At 40.5% G+C, this 19,713-nt stretch overlaps 1 protein-coding gene across 19 annotated transcripts in view; it reads right to left on the reverse strand.

The window, feature by feature from the left end:
- The window catches only part of dync1i1a (dynein cytoplasmic 1 intermediate chain 1a), a gene marked incomplete at its 3' end in the record, with an annotated part of 77,338 nt that overhangs the window by 23,937 nt on the left and 33,688 nt on the right, over positions 1 to 19,713 (reverse strand). For all 19 annotated transcript variants that reach the window (XM_082520828.1, XM_082520820.1, XM_082520817.1 and 16 more), the window contains 4 exons: positions 8,707 to 8,853; positions 6,737 to 6,850; positions 6,450 to 6,583; positions 6,028 to 6,172 (listed from right to left, as the gene is read on the reverse strand). In XM_082520828.1, the coding sequence (XP_082376954.1) occupies positions 6,028 to 6,172; positions 6,450 to 6,583; positions 6,737 to 6,850; positions 8,707 to 8,853 (540 nt within the window). The remainder of the gene's footprint in view (positions 1 to 6,027; positions 6,173 to 6,449; positions 6,584 to 6,736; positions 6,851 to 8,706; positions 8,854 to 19,713) is intronic.

Consider the following 19,713-nt stretch of genomic DNA (forward strand, 5'->3'; position numbering starts at 1 on the left):
GGTAACTTTCTGAAATTTGTCCTATGTGTCATTTGGCCGTGACTCAAAGTAATGAATAAACCTGGAAGACAAAATAAGATGAATAAAGCCCTCTCGGTATTATACTGGGTACTCATAATGTAAACTACTATTTTGTCTATATCTACCAATTTTAAGGAAGATAATTTAGGTGAATAAGTCTTTAAACTAATCTTTAAATGAAGCTTAATCCTTGTGGCGCCACACATGAAGTAACTGGATGTCATTATCTTTTCTGTGCTGAAAAGCTGCAGAGCCTTGACAAGCCTGAAAACCAACACTGAAAAACTGGGCACTGATATTTAGCATCACAGTGAAGCAATGACAAAAAATGAGAACCTAATGCAAGTTAAGCATTCAATCATTTGGATATCGTTGCCAAAAATGCAGGCACCACCTTGGCATTAATAATAAAATATCAAATTGCATTAACTGTCTCGGAAATCAAAATGTCAAGGAGGAAGCCGTTCTCTCAGAAAACATCTCATCACGCAGCCATCCATAGGGATCCAAAACACTCATCTCAGCAGCAGCCAGTCATATAATTTCACTGCTTCTATCCTCGCTGCATTTGCATCTCAAAAATCGCACTAGTTTGATAGTTTTAATAAACATGCGCCCCAAGGGAATGGAGATACTGTCCTTAAATGAGAAATTCTTCCTTCATGCGCTGTGCTGCAAGATCCCAACCAAAACGTTTTTTCTCCTGACATACGCTTGACCATGTCATGGTCAAGATGACCTGCTAAAATTCAAAGTGAGCACAACTGTCTCAACTGGGTTTGCAGAGGATGGTCTGAAAAAGAGAAAGTATTCAGTGAGCAGCAGTTCTGTGAGTGAAAATGGCTTGTTGATGGCAGTGGTCAGTGGAGAATGGCCAGACTGCTTTGAGCTGATAGGAAGGAACGATGTGTCGCAAAGCTTGAACTTAACGCTGCACTCAAAAGACCTTTGGGATGTGGTGACATGGGAGATTCATATCATGGATGTGCAGACACAAATTTGTCGTAACTGCGTGGTGCTGTCATGTCAGTATAGACCAAAATGTCTCAGGGCGTTTCCAGCAGTGTTTTGAATCAATGCCACAAAGAATTAAGACAGTTTTGAAGGTAAAAGGGGGTCAAACCTGGTGGTAACAAGCTGTAACTAATGAAGTGACGAGTCAGCGTATCTACAGATGTTCACCTGAAATATTATAAACGCTCGCTAACAATCATCTGACCCGACAGGGACGCAGGCCTTTGATTACCTTCTTAAGAACAGCAACAGTGGAGTAATTGTGCTCCATCCAATCATTTCATAGATGCTGGTTTTGGGGTCAAGCGTGCAAGGTGGTTCAAGTTATGCACAATCATAAACCCACTCCCAGCGGTCGCGACATCTTCACACTCTGGCCGACTCAGAATGGTTTCACTAACCACAATATTTGCACCGCTGAGTGTAAAAACATACGCAGACGTCTGTAGGACGGCCTCTTTGAACCGTGAGGGCAAACGCACGTGAATGCAGAGGAAATTTGCTGCAAACGTGCATGCGCGCGTGTGTTCAAAACAGTTTGTGATGCTTATGATTGGAGGGCTGAAGGCAAACCTCGAGGGGATTTTAGGCAAGCAAAGGCAGCTTGCTTAAGGTGTACCATGAGGCATGTGTGGTGTGTCTGTATTTACACACACACACACACACTCAGGTATTCCTCCTGCCCACACACAAATATGGGTTATGTGGGATAAGAGACAGACACACATTCCTGTGGTGACCCTCAAAGGAAAGGGAATTCCCAAATCCTGAAAAATAACACACTCTTCTGATGAAAATCCACAGAAATGTTTTAATATGTGTCACGGGACCCGCTGCACAAGACTTATGGACTGGCTGCATGCTAACATGGGCTAAAAGTCATCAGAGTGCTTTATTGGCTGTCACAGCCAAGAATGAAAACTAACTGGATCCTGCATAAAGCTGATATGCAATATGAATTATGTATTTTTACTACACCAAGGAGGTATGCCTCTGATTTTGGGCTGTACACGATATCACCCTATGCATGTATGTATCATGATAACCTCTGTAATTCAAAATTAGCATAAATTTTTACTACTAACCATTAACTGATTAATAGTAAAAACTGATTGTCACATTTTCTTTTGTTATTTGCACCTCAGCTTTAATTCATATTCCTAATATCAATCTTCTTTTAACCTCTTGGATCGTTCAGGCCTCAGATAGCCTTCATCAGGAACACACACACACACGTTTAAAACGTTTCATTTTAATGCTGACCCTGACTACTCTCACCTTACCGCTTTTTGTGATTACATTCAGCAAGCCATTTATCAGCTAAGGTCTCGTAAACAACCAGTCTGTGATGCCCTGGCAACCACTGGTCATTAAGGAAAAACATATTCCCTGACTGGTTAGTGAGAAGTGAAATTGGTTGCAAAAAGCTTTGGATTGCGAGTGTTTGTAGAGAAGTTGGTGTCTTCCATGCAAATTACAGGCAACTGTAACAATTTGCTAGCTATCTCTACTATTTATACAATCAGCTAGCAAATTCAGTCACTAGCCATAAGCTAGTAGCCAGAAACATTGCCTAAGATAACAATTTCCAACAACCATTCATAATAATAATTCTAGCTAGCTAATTAAGCTATTATCCATCATGTTTCTGGCTTTATTGTTAGTGAATGACATCCCAACTCACCCATTAGTTCCAGTACTTCTACTACTAGCGATAACTTTAGCTAGCTAATGTAACCTTATTTTCATTTTTTGACCATTAGCAGTTTTAATTATTCATACCCTCAAATTTATACATTGTACATTTCTACAGCTTTACTGTTTCTAATCAAGCCACTCATCATAATCATATTTAAATTCTACTTAACATTTTTCATATTAGTTGTGGCTAATTGTTCCATTTACCCTGTGGTTACTACATGAGTATCCATTTCCTACACCTTTCTGTGCAATATGTCATATACACCTAAGCCAAAACTTCTGTTTCACCACCACAGCAGTGTCCTTTCACTGTATTAGCCGAGATTTTTATTTTATTTTTTTTTATTCACCAGCCTTACTCTGACAGAAATAGTGGCTGTTTGCTTTTTACCGCTTCTGAAATGCTGCCAAATGGAATTCATAACACTGGTTTGAAAGGAGAACAACAGCACTGAGAGGATGAGGTCACTCAAAACCAGCGAGAGGAGGAGCGCCCACCTTTAGAGTGGGTCTGACTTAGGTTCACTAAGTGTGCCTGCAGACAGCAGCCAGCACTATCCCATCAGTGCATTTGTGTTTTGCAGTGATAGTTGAGTAGGAGGGACACCCACACATACAAACAAGGGACTTTCACACATGTACACCCAGGACAAACCAGAAAAACACACACATACAATACACACACACACGTCAGATTAGGTGCAACAAGCAAGCCTTAAATAAAAAAAAAAAACAGATCCTACGCTGTCTCTCAGCAAAATATTTCTACGGAAACTTGAACAACAGCTGACAGTCTCTTTGTAAGTGCAAGTATTTGTAGTTTCATTTAAATCAAATCAAATCAAATCAAATCACTTTTATTGTCACATCACATGTGCAGGCACACTGGCACAGCACATGCGAGTGAAATTCTTGTGTGCGAGCCCCACAAGCAACAGAGATGTGCAAACACAACAACACAAACGAGCAAAATACAAGAATGGCCAACCTGAAACTAATAAATATATGTACAATATATAATAGTGTATGCATTTCTGGATGTGTATACTAAATATTTTCCTACGTGTGTGTGTGTGTGTGTGTGTGTGTGTGTGTGTGTGTGTGTGTGTGTGTGTGTATACACATTTTTACAAATTAAATAGTAAAAAAAAAAAAAAAAAAAAAAATATAATAATAATAATAATAATAATAATAATAATAATAATAATAAAATATATAAAATATACAGAGTTGAATATGTGCAAAACAAGTGGCATTTATATACAGTGTGGATGGAGTGCATAATGTTGAATAATGGACTACTGGAAGATTAACTAACTATAATTACACTTATAATAGGTCTTATTACTTGAAGTAAGCTAAGAATCGTGTGTGGAGCTGTTTGTGCTCTTGTGACTTTTGCCATTGGAGGCACACATTTCTCTGAAGCAATGTAGATATCTGACATCTGTAATACTAGTGGTTCACCTGCTGTCTCCAAAGAAAGAGCAGGTTAACTGGCTCTTACTAGAAACAGAGCGCAGCCTAAGAGGAAATTGCTTGACAGGCTGAAACCAGGTAATAATAATAATGATGATGGTTACTGATGATTAACACAGACTGTATATATAAGATGGATGCAGGCACAGCGATGTCACCCACTGGTTTTGGACTCTGTATTTTAAAGCTTCAATGTTAGTGTTTTGGCTGCTGCCATGCTGTTTTTTCAAAGCCAGAGGTAACGTTAGCAGCTAACATTAGCTTAACAAGTGGTTACATCCATAAACCCTACCGGTGCAATGCACAGGCGCACGTGCGGTTTTCTGAAGAAGGAAGTTTTCATAGGACTACATCCATAACTCAGTAGAACCACCTTTAACAGCAATAATGTGGACTAATTGTTTTCTGTGTGACTTTATCAGTCTCTCACATCATTATGGAGGAATTCTGGCCCATCCTTCTTTATAGTGTTGCTTCAGTTAATTGAGGTTTGGATGGATTCAATCAGGTGGACATCTGGACTTTGGGTCATTGCAATACCTTGATTTTGGTGTAGCTGCAGACAGATGGCCTCATATTTGACTCTAGAATACTTTGGTACACAAAGGACTTCATGGTCGAATGAATGACTGCAAGGTGCCCAGCCTAAATCATGCCTCCACCACCGTCCTTGACTGTTGGTATGAGATGTTTGTGCTGATATGCTATGTTTGGTTTTAATACCAAACATATTCACTTTGGTCTCAACTGTAGAGGTGTTGCTCTTGGGTGTGCTTGGGGTGAGATATACACCAGTTGAAGATTGTAACACTGTATTAACACATGAATGGTTCAGAGCAGCAAATTGTCTATAAGCTAATTATTGCTTTGTATTAGCCTAATTAAAGAGGATCATTTTACTCAACAAAACGGATGCATAAATTCATTTTGATTTGCTGTATCACAGAACATCCATCAGATAATCGAAAACTCACCAACAGTGCCGACACAGTGAAAAGGTCTGGTTCCAAGACTCACCGTGGTAGGCAGTAGTCATATCAATGGAGATGTACTCAGTTACACAAACTCCATTACTCAGGTCGAGTCTCTATATCTTAAATGTGAAATCTATGGGAATGGAGTCCCTTTTGGAGCACGCCTCGAGTGGCACCTAAAGGAACTGCAATTTTTTCCACTTCTGTGTTGGGATCATGTTTCACCTCCAGAGGCTGCTTCTTGTTTGACCTGAACACTTTGATCGTCCCCAATTTGATGTTTTGAAGCTGGAGGTGAACAGCGAGTGGTGGCTCTGTCTGAGACACAGTGATAATACACGATCGTACAGTATCACAAAGTAGGTCTTCCTAAAACGTATCCCAATTTACATCGGGGGCATAATTTACCAAATCAACACTATGTTATATTAACATAAGAGCTGAAAGTACAAATTAGAACATAAACTCATAAATGAAGTTATAAATGAAGTGAGCTCATAGACTGCAGATTTTCTATGTTATTAGCTCTGGAGGCTAAAACCATCCTTATATACAGTCTGTAGTTAGCAGTGAATACTTTCCCTACAAACGCACACACACAGAGTACCCATATACGCACAATAACAGCTTATTCAAACATATATGTAGAGAAACACACAAGTTGTACGAGACCTCTCTACTCAACCTTCCCTCTTCACTAGTTCATTCTCTCTCCCTCTCAGGATCTGCTTAAAAACCTCTTGGAGGTCACAATCAACCCCCCGCACAACCTTTCTTTCTCCACATCCCCTCTCTCTCGCTCCCTCACACACACTAACACACACCTCCCACATTGTACCTTGGTGCTCCAGAGTTTGACGGTCCAGTCGAACGAGGACGTGATAAAGAGGTGGGAAAAGTCGACGGTGCCCACCGCGCTGTGACAGCTGATGCCTGTGACGGGCCCCTGGTGGCCCTCAAACATCTCACAGATACCTGCCTTACTGGAGAGGGAAAACGCACAAGGCAACATCTGGAACTGCGACCATTAGCCCAAAATTCCCTCCAAAAGAGGGAGAACTTCATTTGTAATCACATTTTAAGTTTTAAGTTACTTAAATGTAATCTAATTTAGGGACAATCATCCTCTTAAACTTTGCTAATGTTATAATTCTAATATTCTATAATTATAAATTATATGAGCACTGTTTCATATTCAGCAGACGTTTGGTGAACTTTAATGCATATCTGTGTTTAAGAATACATGTTTCATTAACCAACCTGCCATGTCTGGATGCAGTGTACACAGTGCCCTCCTCGCTCCCGACCACATAGTTGTTAACGTCTCCCGTGGGGAAGGCCATGCATGTCACTGCCACGGGTTTGGATTTATTGTACACCAGTTCCATGGTCTCCTACACACATTATATTAAAGTGGATATAGCATAAACCTGCATTTTTACAACAAAACAGCATTAGTGAGTGAAAAAAAAGTTGTTGTTTTTTTTAAATGCTGCTGGCAGGTTGTGTGGACTGCTTCACTAATGTGCGGTAAGAGTTTTGTGTACCTGAGGCTGGGAGAGCATGTCCAGACTCCAGGAGCACATCCTGCCGTCTGTGGACACGGTGATCAGGTTGTTGGCGTTCTGTGTGCCGACCACATTCACGCAGTACACTGGGTGCTAGACAAACACACACGATCATACGCAGAGACAAACAAATGGATTTGGGTGAAGATTTACCCGTGCACAATACAAAAAAGCTGTTATCAACTGTAGTATAATTACAACAACATCGTTTAGGATAATACATTGTGATCACATTATAGTTCTTAATTATTAGCCTCTTTGAACTGAAGCATAACAATTTCTCTTGTACAAAAAATAGCTGAAACAGTCCTAATTGTAGCAGGCTGTCAGCAGCATCACCATGTCATTAATTGTGATATTCCACTATTTATGAAACGAATAAACATTGTCCTGTAATGATCACATGTTTTTTCCCCTTTAGCACATGATGTCATTAGATGCTTTTTGGGGCCAAGAGATGCAGACAGCTCACATGCCAGTGTGCATTCGTCCTTTTAAATCACCCTACGTTTCAGACATGTGCTGCTGTTCAAATCCACGAGTGTGTGAAGCCATTATATCATTACTGAGCAGTAATTGATTTGTGCGCCGGGTCGCACAAAGAATCCATTCAGCAATCAGCACCATGCTAGCATGCTGTACCCACTAACGGGAGAGTGGCAGCCTCATTATTAGAGCCCGCAGCCCGTTTAAAGCTACAGTATGGATGGCATGTAACAATGTGTGTGTCTACTGTAGCTGTGATTATAAACAAGCTGGGTTCTTAAGATATCGTTAGTTTATATTCAACAGTAATTTGCTATAGCTGAACTGAGCTGCTCTTTCAGTTATGTCTTGCTTTTATCAAGTTTATGTCTAAGTGCAGACAGACCCAAGAATACAGATTATCATATAAAAATCATTCAGTGTAATTGGTGCAATCAAAATCTTTTTATCATATTCATACGTCTGAATTTTTGGATTAAAAAAAGTGTTTATCTGCTTTTTTCCCCCATGTTGGCCTAAGTGTATTTCAACACTTTTAACCAAATTAACAATTTAGTTTTCAGTCACGTGACTCACACAGAGCTCTGAAGAGCAAAACACGGTTCCAACAACCCTCCACTAAAATTAATTTTCAATCAAAGAACATTTAAATGACCTCTCAAAAGAAGATTAATGGAAATTGGGCACTTTTGATCCACATACAGAATCCACTGCAATATTTTAATCACTAGAGAACAATTACGTCCCTGCTGGAGATCCATTTTAGCAGTTTCTTGTTGTGAATGCTCTTTGATAAGAGTGTACAATAATACACTTTTAACAGACCGCTATTTGTAATTTGGATCTCAGGTCTTTCATTTAGGAGGTGAAGAACAAGAAGATCACAGTTTACAAAGCAATAGTGAGTGCTAATTAGCTAAAATGACCTAGCTTATCACTCTTAGCTGTTTGTGTCAGGATCATCATACTCGGGGAAAAGATTATCAATGCACATGGCAGCAGATCTGCGATGCTTGCTGATTTATCACAGATTGCATGTAATTGCCAACTTGACCCCATCTGAAGGCCGCTACACAAAAAACCATAAATCCACTGCACACGGTGGCACTAATTTTGGTCGTGGCACAGCCTTGAGCAAGGGTTTTCCCTAGTTTGATTATACTGTGAATGGCTGTAGAGAAGGATGGATTGGTGCAATGTAACTACTCTATGATTTAAGGAGCTATCCAGAATTTTGGGTAAACAATCCTGCTAAAAAATAACTGTTAAATACTGAAACTGTTCTGCCTTCCAGGTTTTAATAATGATGTGTCATCGCAGGAAAACTACACAGTAAGGAAAGTAATAAATAATCTCCTGCAGACGTATTGCTGTTAATATCACAATTCTAATTGTAAAGCAGAGATAAACCTTTACATACTGTATGATAAATGTATCATACTGACAGTTTAAATCATCCTTACAGTGTGTGCAGCAGCAGACAGAGGGGTCCTCTGGACAGGGGTCCGGCGATGACTGCGATTATCCCACAGGACTATCTGTCCTGAGTACGTCCCCCCCACCACCAGGTTGGGATGAAACCTGGCAAAGCCCACAGACACCACCGGAGACTAAGGAGAGAAAACGAGAGAGGAGAATTAGGACGCATTACTCAGATTCAATGCTGGTGTTATTTTATGTAACTGACATTATTATGAACTGAATGCAGATGGTAGAAAAGCCCAGAGGAAAAGATATGAACTCAAAACGGTAACACTTGGCTGGGTGCGAGTGAGTGCGAGCAATCAAGACATCGTGATGGGTGGCATACGTGGGGACACAGACGGAGACGGAGATGACGAGTGTGGGCACTGTGAAGGTCCGCTGAGGAGACGAGAATGGGGTGACGCTGGGGTGGAGACCAGACAAAGAGGGAATTGTGGTCCTCCTTCCCTCCCCAGCCGTTTCACATTACAGCATCAAAACCCCAGCAGCCACTGGAGCGCTCACCGTAGGCTCCGTCATGACAAGCGCACCCTTGAACTACCACCCCCCCTAGACGCTGTGTTTATTGAGTTTTGGTTCCTCTTCGGTGCGCATCCCATAAGGGCTTCTGCGTGCAACAGCTAGCTCCCCCTGACCCAGAGCCACTGAAGCTATGAGTTATGAGAAAATTATTTCAGCATCCTGCAGCATAGCGCTACAGGAGGTTAACTGGTGTGATTCACTGACAGATTCATCAGAACCAGTAAAAAAAAAAAAGCATAGTCCTGTTGAGAGGGAAATAATTCACAGGCACGAGAGAGCCAACAGAGCAAAGCTCACAAACACAAATCACAACTAAAAACAGTAAAGCTAGAACAACATGGAGGGTGCATTTCGCAAATGGATCGTTGCCTCATGCAATCGTAGATTTGTAGGAAGGAGCGCTGGTGACAGTTTTAGTGTTCATGAAAACTGTATGTCAGATGTTTTGCTGTTGAAACAGCAGCTCATAGACTGCGTGGAGACAAAACTCTATCAGAATCCTCCAAAACTCATCACTGCATTAACAAGGCAAGACCTAGGATACATCTACAACAGTTTAATTTATAATGATCATATAAATAATCCATAAAAGAATAAACCACAAAGGAATTTGTTGGGTATTGTTCAACCGAGAACAATATAAGTTTGTACAACAGAGACTGTTATAATGCCTTAAAAAGGTGACAACTGCTTCAAGTGAAACTATGTTAAGTTTAGCTAAACAGCAGCCACCGTGGCCACAAGCAGTAATTATGGGATAAAGGTAAATGCTAAACAATAGAAAGTACTCATAATGTCAGTTAGGCTGGCTCAGCCTGCAGGAGTTTTGGCTTTATTTATACCTATTTATGACTATCGTGAACATCTGCCAGGTTGTAGCAGCAAAAATAACGTCTATAAGTGGTAAAAAAGCAACAAAGTACGCTAACTGTTCCTTATCTTATATTGCCGACTTGAATCTAGACAAAGGTGCATTAACCATGATGGTTATACCTGGTTTGTACCTTGGACTCTCATTATAACTCTTAAGTCTCTACATGTTTGATTTTTTTTACAAATTAAAATTTCTGTTATTAGAAAAATGATGAGAGAGGCATGTCATAGACTCCATGTGCCAAGTAAATATACAGTAGTAAAGGTATCATAGTGAAAAACACTAATTGAATGTATTTTGTTTATAGCGTAGAAAGATTCCACTACGTCTGCAGTAGTAAAATGTGCTTATTTTTCACTTTTTTTACTTCTCCCTCTCTCCCCATCACTTCCACCACACCATGTGCGAAGCAGCCAACTCCAAACCCCAGTTCATTTTGAAAGGAGACTGGAAAACAAACCAAAGGCAAAGAAAACACTTCACGCTCTTTTATTTCTCTTTTCTGTTACTTCTGAGGAGTCACGGCTTCCAGCGGCACGGCTCGGGAGTCACTTCAGATGTCTAGACTCAAAATAAACGAAACTCTGGTGGTAAAAACTAAAGGTGCTTGTCGGCTGGCATGAAGGCTCGATCTGAAAAGTTTATTTACACAGTCTGACAAAAAGGGGATCGAGGCTAGAGGCTTATTAGCATGAATTACTAAGCAAGACTTGACAGCTCGTCCAGGAACATCTAAAGCTGCCTGATTAACAAAAGATCACCGGTGCACTGTATGACATGTTACACGCTGGATTAAGCAATATACAATCATGTGCTTGTGTGTTAACAAATCATCAAAAAAGAGAAAAAAATGTCTGGAATGATGTTTTTGTGCTGAAAAGGCAGCTATTCTCAAGCGCGCAGAGGTTTGTTTCTTGGCTGTGATCACTCTAATGACCCAGAGTTTCTCGGTGACCTTTACCCTCTGTGGTCGTCTCACAGGCTGCTGTTTGAGGTCCGTTCCCCCTCCATCAGACTCCATCAGTGGGCTAATAAACCATAGTCCTGCACCCTTTGTCATCTCCGCACACAAACCCACACACATCCGCTTAACATGCACATGGTTCCACCCCCACAACCATCTGTCTCAAAACTCCAAACAATGTAAGAACTCTTGGATCTGATTTCTTCTTCTATGAAGAAAGGTTTGACAGTTTGAGCGCAAGCAGGGGGAACAGCTAACCTGCCTCGTAAAAGCATCGCTCATCTGAGGTTTTAGTATCTTTGTCAAGGTGGATTAAAATATAAGCAATCTCATTAAATTCACATCTTTCTAGTAAAGACCAAAGCTTCTTTTATTATTTCCGCCAACAAAAATTAAAAAATTAACATGTAATTCCACAAGAATATACAGACACAAACGTAAAACATCAGTGCCGTCAACACCCTAAATAAACATCTCTACCCCACATGAGTAATGACAAAGAGAAACTAAATCAAATCAAGGAACTCCTCTATTTGATCCATATGTTACTTTCAATCGTAAGCCCTATCAGTGTTCCCATCTTAAGAGGAAAATTCCCGACTAAACTCTGAATCCCCTCTTTGAGAAACCACAGGTTATGCCATCATTCCCCTCATGTGCTGTCAGGCTTAGTGAAAGAGCTACTGAAAATTAGCCCCGCTTTGTCCCAGTAACGCACTATGAGGCGTCTGCCAGCAGCAACTTGGGCTTAAGATTAAAGTCGTTCTCCCTAAATTCTGCTAATCAAATGTCACATCAGCACAAGTTTGAAACTTGTATCCGTTTTAAATCTACTGCATGTAATTAGGCGTTGAAATAAGATCAATTTGCCGCGTGCTACAGTATAAGCAAGTTTATGATTTAAGCTAAATGTGAACTCGTTGATGGAATCTCGATTTCAAAGTCGGAGGAAATTAATGTCTGACTTTATATATTTGAATTATGGGAAGCATGGTTATGTTTTGGCTGGATTTCTGTAATCTTTCTGTAATTCTGTCTACTTTTTATTCATTTTTTTGAATCTTTGCCATCGAGACTCAAAACATGTGTTTTGCATATGTTAAAGGAAAATATTTCAGTGTCTAAACATGACTGCATAAAAGCGGATGTATCAATCTAGTACTGCATTAACGGTCTCAAGTTCTGGGAAACTTAGAGCTCGTTCTGGGAGAGTGTTACTCGTGTAATGGTTTGTAGGGACAATTTACAGATGTCACCAAATGGTGTCACATGCATGCAAATATCAAGTTACTGTTTTGAAAAGAGGACAGCTATGCGGATACAGTCACAGAATTTCTGTGAGTGATTGTGTCTGTTCAAAACAGGAAGTCTGTAGGTTGCAGCTTCTGAACTGACCAAGCAACATGAGTGAGTGATGGAAGTCATTTGCCACAGGAAACCAAAGACAAACAATGAAACTAGAAGTGTCTAGCTACATTTTATTATCATAAATATTCACTCACACAATCTAAATCATTGAATTCAGGTGTTCCAATCACTTCTTTGGCCACAGTGTATAAAGTCAAGCACCTAGGCATGCAGACTGCTTCTATAAACATTTGTGAATGAATGAGCTCAGTGAATTCCAGCGTGGTACCATGATAGGATGCCACCTGTGCAAGTCCAGTTGTGAAATTTCCTCATAACTAAATATTCCACAGTCAACTGTTAGTGGTATTATAACAAAGTGGAAGTGATTGTGAACGCCGGCCACATGGTGGTAGGCCACATAAAATCAAAGACAGTGTTCAGCGGACGCTGAGCCACATAATGGTCAGAAGTCACCATCCTTCTGCAGATTTGGTCGCTACAGACCTCCCAACTTCATCTGGCCTTCAGATTAGCTCAAGAACAGTGCACAGAGAGCTTTATGGCCATGCAGCTGCATCCAAACCAAGCACAATGTAAAGCGTTGAATGCAGTGATGTAAAGCACAACATCACGGGACTCTAGAGTAGGGAAGATGTGCTTGCTGGAGCGATGAGTCACGCTTCTTTGTCTGGCAATCCAATGGATGGGTCTGGGTTTGAAGGTTGCCAGAGAACAGTACTTTTCTGACTGCACTGTCTGAAGTTTGAAGTTTGGTGAAGAGGAGATTATGGTGTGGGGTTATTTTTCAAGATTTGGGCTCAGCCCCTTAGTTCCAGTGAAAGGAACTCTTAATGCTTCAGATAATCCAGACATTTTGGACAACTTCATGTTCCAACTTTGTGAGAACGGTTTGGGAATGTCCCCGAAGGTACATAAAGACATGAATGAGTGAGTTTTGTGTGGACGAACTTGACTGGCCTGCACAGAGTCCTGACCTCAACCCAATAGAACCCAATAGAGCAGAGACTGCGAGCCAGACCTTCTCGTCCAACATCAGTATCTGACCCCACAAATGCACTTCTATAACAGTCAAAAATTCCCATAAACCTTGTGAAAAGCCTTCGTAGAAGAGTTGAAGCTGTTTGAGATGGTCTTCTGCATACCCTGGTTGTAGCAGGCGTTTATCTGAATGACTGTTGCCTTCCCATTAGGCAGTCTGACCATTCCCCTCCGAGCTCTAGCATCATCAAGGCATTCTCATCCACAGAACTACCTCTCACTTGATATTTAGTTTTTCGCATCAATCTCTATAAACTCTAGAGATGGTTGTTAGAGAAACTCCCAGCAGTTCAGGAATTTCTGAAACACTCAGACCAGCCCATCTGCCATCAACAACCACGAGAGTCACATAAATTGGAGTTTTCCCCATTCCAATGCTTGGTTTGAACTTCAGCAGGTCACCTTGCCTACATGCATTGGGTGGCTGGGCCTTTTAGCTCTATTTATCTAGCTATCTAGATAGATCGAGAGATAGATAAAGAGAGATATTTTTTCTTTAAATCAGCCTAATATAAATGCAGTTCATGTCTTCTATGGTTTTTGTAGAAGCAGTGGGACTGCATCTCCATATCACTGCTGTTGCTTCAAAGCCTGACATTTCATTTCCAAATGCAGAGTGGCTCTTTGGGTGGTTTTCATCTCACATGCAGAGCAGGTCAGACACCTTCTGCGTCATCTCCTGCTAATCCAGATGGACAGGATTTAGGGAGTTATGTCTCCCGGAAGAAAAGACAGCAGCAAGAGTCACTTTGGTACATTATATTATGCTTGAGATAAAGTGGGGAAGTTTTACAGGGAGATACTGTGGCAGTAAGAACAGCAGGTTCCATTTCTTTCTTCAGGCAGGTTCTGCACACATGTATCATCTACCATATCACACACAGGCTCCCAAGGCTAAGTGTTTCTGGCAGCCTTTATTGTATCAATAGGAAGTGTTCTGTATAGGATAATACACACAGGGTACACCGTGATGAAAGATGGCACCCAGCAAGGGATTAGAGATGTGTAAAGGAATGACATAAGAAGAAAGAAAGCTACAGAGGGGCAAACAGTCTTTCTTTTGTTGCCTCCGCCTCTCTTTTGTTCTTTCCTCAGGCAACAAACTGTTGCTCAAGTCCACTCGGGCAGGCAGGAATGAAGTGAGAGCGCTAGGTTGAGGAGAAACGGGGAGGGGGCCTGATATGGCACGCAAGGCAGTATATCCTCCTAAACAGATCCACTCTCTAGCCTCATCCCACTCCCCCCCCAAACCCACCATCTGCCTCACCGCACTCATCTGTTTTCCACTCTGCCTTATCAGGACCAGATGGATCCGACTGTCTTTGGTTGCATCCCGGCTTCGCAACCACCTTTCTCCTCCCTTTCTCCCCCTGGCTTCACTCGTTTATGACACCCCACAGATTTTGTCACTCTGTGGTTTCTGGCAGGGAGAGAGGAATACCAAGCCAGAGTCTCCATTTCATCAGGCAAAGAATTGAGCGAAAGCATGAGGAGGCGGCTCTGGGAACACAAACAGGCCTTTCTTTGCCTGCTAGAGCTGGTTTTCCTTTATTTTCCATATCTTGTTTGTTTGCTAGGCTCCTATATTCACTTGGCCAATGCTGGTGTAATGTTTATTGATGTTGACATCTCAGGTTTTTTTAAGGTATTTATGAGAACGGCTGAAAGGATTAAATTCTGATCGATACTGTTAAAGTGGTACAGGATAAACAAATTTTCCATAAAATTCAACGCTTACTTTCTGAGAGATGAAATTCCATCTACTGACATCTAATCACAATGGGAAAAACTTTTAAACTCTCCACACAGACACTGTTGGTCGGTCGATATCAAATACTGGCACATTGTCAAGCCTTCTGAGCAATTTTGTTCACCAGTATAGCTGCACATGGGTTCAAACTCACTCAAAGACAATGAATAATGCTGTCACATATTCCTCTCATTCCTACTCCCTCTACCCTTGCCCTACCTCCTTCTCTCCTCTTTGCCTCCCCCACTTCTCTTACCCAACCTTTCTGGAAGTGCCAGAGACTCAAGAACGAACGCTAGGCAGCGAGATATTAATAAAAATATGACTGAGTGCAATGGGATATGACAGTAGCGGCAGGGGTTGTTACAGGGAGTCTTGTGGTTTGGGGGGGGTTCAGCAGAGGCTTTAAGTCAAACGGTCTCTTTAATGTGGTATGACTTTGCCCACTTGAGAGGCTGGTGTGAAGTTACAAGATTGGACCCAACTGGGAAGGGGTGACGAAGGGTCCAACTGCTGGGACAGGCGTCGTGAGGGGAGAGCACACTGGTACCAGAATCCCCAGCAGAGGCGGACCCTTTACTGAGGAGCTACATAGATCAGTGGCTCCTAAAGTGAGGTCATGAAGCTACGTTAACCGATCCCTACTACGCCGTTTCGTTTCATATACAGTTTATTCACTTTTTTGACCAAAGCAGAGTTTGATAACAAAAAAAAAAAAAACTGCATTTATATTGTGTGCTGAAAAACACAAACCAGAACAAACTACAAAAACCACACTTCCAAAGAACTGGGACACCGTGTAAAATGTCAGACTTTGTTTTTCACTGTGACTTCAGATTTTGACAATTATAAAAACAAGAGTTAATATTTATTCATTTGTTTCATTTCCTAATTTCCACAGTCTCTTTCTGTAAACAGGGTTTTAAAACATCAGAAAAAATTCAGTTTCATGTTAAAAATCATGAAAAAGCGAAACAGTTTCCAAAAATGTCTCACAGCATAAATGTGAAACAGTTTTGACATATTTTCAATAGCACAGCTAGTTAGTACCACAGTTAAATTATTCTTTATTGGAAAAAGTACTTGGAAAAACAGTAAGCGGCACTAGATAAGTACATTCAAAACAGAAAGGTGTACTTAAGAACCAAGGAAGCTGTGAATAGCTGTGATAGAAGAGTTAAAAAAGCGGTCACGCAGCAGCAAAGCAAGAAACAGAAAATGAAAACAAATCCTTGACATTCCTGTGACATCTGTTTATTACACATACAAGTGTTTCATTAGAATGCAATATTACAGTATTGCTGCACACTGCCAAAAATATTTGTGCATGGTTCCCTGAGTGCATTGCCCAATGTGACAAACTGGGAAGTATCCTTCACAACACCAGCACATCAAGAACAGAGACCAACAACGAATCAGGACTGGACTGTCATGGCTGGGTCTGTGACCCAGCATTTTGAGTTCATTATATATTGTGTATTTCTGTTTAGTATGGGGAAATGTTAAGTTGTTTTTGCGTTATCAGTTAGAACTTGAGTCTTTGTGTTTTGTCATTTATTGTTTGGGTTAAGCTCGTCTAGCTCTCTTACACCCCTAAGTTGTTCAGAATTAGTTCTGTTTATTGGATCTCCTCATTTCCCCTTTCCCTGGATCTTAGTCTTGTTTACACTTTGTGTTCCATGTCTCATGTTGTCAACCCATGTTGTTTGGTCTGTCTCATCATGTTTCCTGTTTTATTTTGAAAGAGTCCTCTTTTTTCATTGTATTTAGTTTCACTTCCCCTGTCCTGTCATTAGGTTCATGTGTGTCAGCTGTGCTCCCATGTGTGGCCACTTCCCTTGATCATCCCTTATGTGTATTTAGTCTCTGTGTTTCATTCAGTCTGTGTCGCGTCGTCTGTGTAACCTTCCCAGTTATGTCTTGTCATAGTCGTCACAGTTCTCACAGTCATAGAATTAGTTCTTGAAGTTTCATAGCTTTATCACAGTTTCATAGGTTTTTCTTAGTCTGTTTTCCAGTTTAGTTGTCTTGCCTGCACTCGTCTTAGCTTTTGTTTTTGCCTTCTGTCATCAGCCATAATAAAGGTTCGCCTTTTGTTAAGTCATGTCACATCTCCTTGCCCATGTCTGCTCTTGGGCCCTGCTGTAACTAACACACCATAGACTGTGATTTTACATATCAAATGTAAATTAACGTAAAATCACTATAAATGTAATAAAACATAATTTTCTTGTTTTTTAAATGTATTATTGTTAAAATACATTCACAAATGTATCATAATTTCACAAATATTTGTCCGTTATTTGAAAGATTGAACTGTTAAATTCAAATGTAATGCTATGGAAAAATATATGATTCTCATAAACTTTTTTTTACATCAAATAATAATTCTTATTATTGTTATTTAGGGCGATCGTGGCTCAAGAGTTGGTAGTTCGCCTTGTAATCAGAAGGTTGCCGGTTCGAGCCCTCGGTCGTTGTGTCCTTGGGCAAGACACTTCACCACCTACTGGTGATGGCCAGAGGGGAATTGTGGAATTGTAAAACGCGTTGAGGGTCTCAATGAGCGCGATATGAATGCAATCCTTTATTATTTAAACCAACTGTTAACTGTATATTTCTGTACATTGAAGTATTATTATTCATATTGCCGGATTCATTGACCTTGTTTATAGGTAATTTCATTGTTTAATAACATTAAAATGTTCCTAATTTAATGTATAAAAGCACTTGAAAGAGGCAAAATCCCATGTAAAATTAGGGCAACAAACTGTATTGTCATTACTGAAAATAACCGTATTTTCATGTGAAAGTTATTTTCTGTTATTTTCTGGTATTATTTTGGCGCCCCAGCTGCCGGAATATTACTGTTTTTTTAGGATTTTTTTTTTGTACATTAACATGATCAGCCTAATTTTATTCCATACCTTAATCAAAACAGTAAATGTGGGATTATCATTTGGAAGAATAGTGCTTCTTCCCTCAAGCAGAGCACTGGAGACTTCAATCAATGCCAAAACCAGTGCATTAAAGTTGTTCTAGCAACACATAGCTGATACTATGCATATTTCTAAATAAATCTGCCACCAGTCTGTAGTGTTAATTTGTCCTGATGCTAATAAAACGGCATTGAAAAGAACTGAGATTCCGCCCAAAAGAAAAGCATGAAATATTGTATTTTGACACTTTATAACTTCATATTCCTTTAAAATGAAAAAACAATGATTAGCCACTTTAATAGATAACCCATGAAATGCATTGCTATCTCTGTATTACCACAAGTTCCACTTTTACAAAGCTTCACTTTCGGTGTTTGTTGAAAAAGATCATGGATGCTGAAAAGATATATTTCAACTTTATGTTTACGTTCATAGAGGAGTGTGGTGGTAGAATAGATTCCACTACATTTAAAATGTTTATAGAAGTGTTTACGTTGACATACTGTACATGAACTAAAGCAATTTCAGTAATAAAGTTTAATGTGACATCAAACAACAACAAAAAACAAACTGTGCTGGAGCCACTTAGAGTTCACAGGTGTACCTAATAAAGTGGCCAATGAGCTTGACCTCACTGAAACCCCATCTGAAATATGAAGCCTCCCATAACCCACTACTTTTTACAATAAAGCCCCTGCTGGATCCAGCCTCAACCACAAACCCAAACACTCAAATACCAGCCTGCCCTGTCATTCTTTTGTATCCTACACACACACACACACACGCGCACACATAAACACCATGGTCGTTACACATGCTTACAGCAAACATACAAACACGGGCATACACATATACAGTATTCATCTACCTATCCATTCATCAAACGACAGCAGCTTCTGTCTGCAAAAACAAAAACCGGCTAAGTGTTGCCAAACACTGACTGCCAACAGCAGCAGTGTTCACCAACCCGACCTACAGCATGTGTGCACTGCAAGAGTGTGGCCTCTCTGTTACTCTAGCTAAAGATGGGAGGTGAAAGGTGACCAGAAAACGAAAGAAAGGGGAAGAGGCGCTGAGCCCTGTGGTTTTGGTGGGTTAAAGAGCACAGCATGCTCACATATTAAAAGCCATCTGACACGTAGCTAACTAGAGTAGCGACTCTGTTTGCAAAAGACACCGCAGAGAGAAAGCGAGTGAGAAAAGCAAACAGTCCCCTGACTTTTCTTCTACTTTCTCCCCCTTTGTTTTATCCAGATCCAACAGTGACGTGAGAAGTAAACGCTGACGTTAAATGGTTTCTTTCTTACTTTATCGCCACTTAATCTGCCACTGTTAATCCTTCCTTGAACGTGCCATGTAAGACATGAGGTGTGGTGGTGAAATTTGGTGGGTGGGGGCACTTTAATGTTTTTATTTGCTCTCAGTTGTTTTCTTTTCTTCATCAGCATCATGTTGTGTAATGCACAGCTTTCCAGTAAAGGCTCAGATAAAACAAATCGCTCCGTGTGAACAAGTCAACACTGTTTG

Source organism: Aulonocara stuartgranti (genome assembly GCF_965226115.1).
Source record: "Aulonocara stuartgranti genome assembly, chromosome: 22".
NCBI classification, from domain to species: domain Eukaryota; kingdom Metazoa; phylum Chordata; class Actinopteri; order Cichliformes; family Cichlidae; genus Aulonocara; species Aulonocara stuartgranti.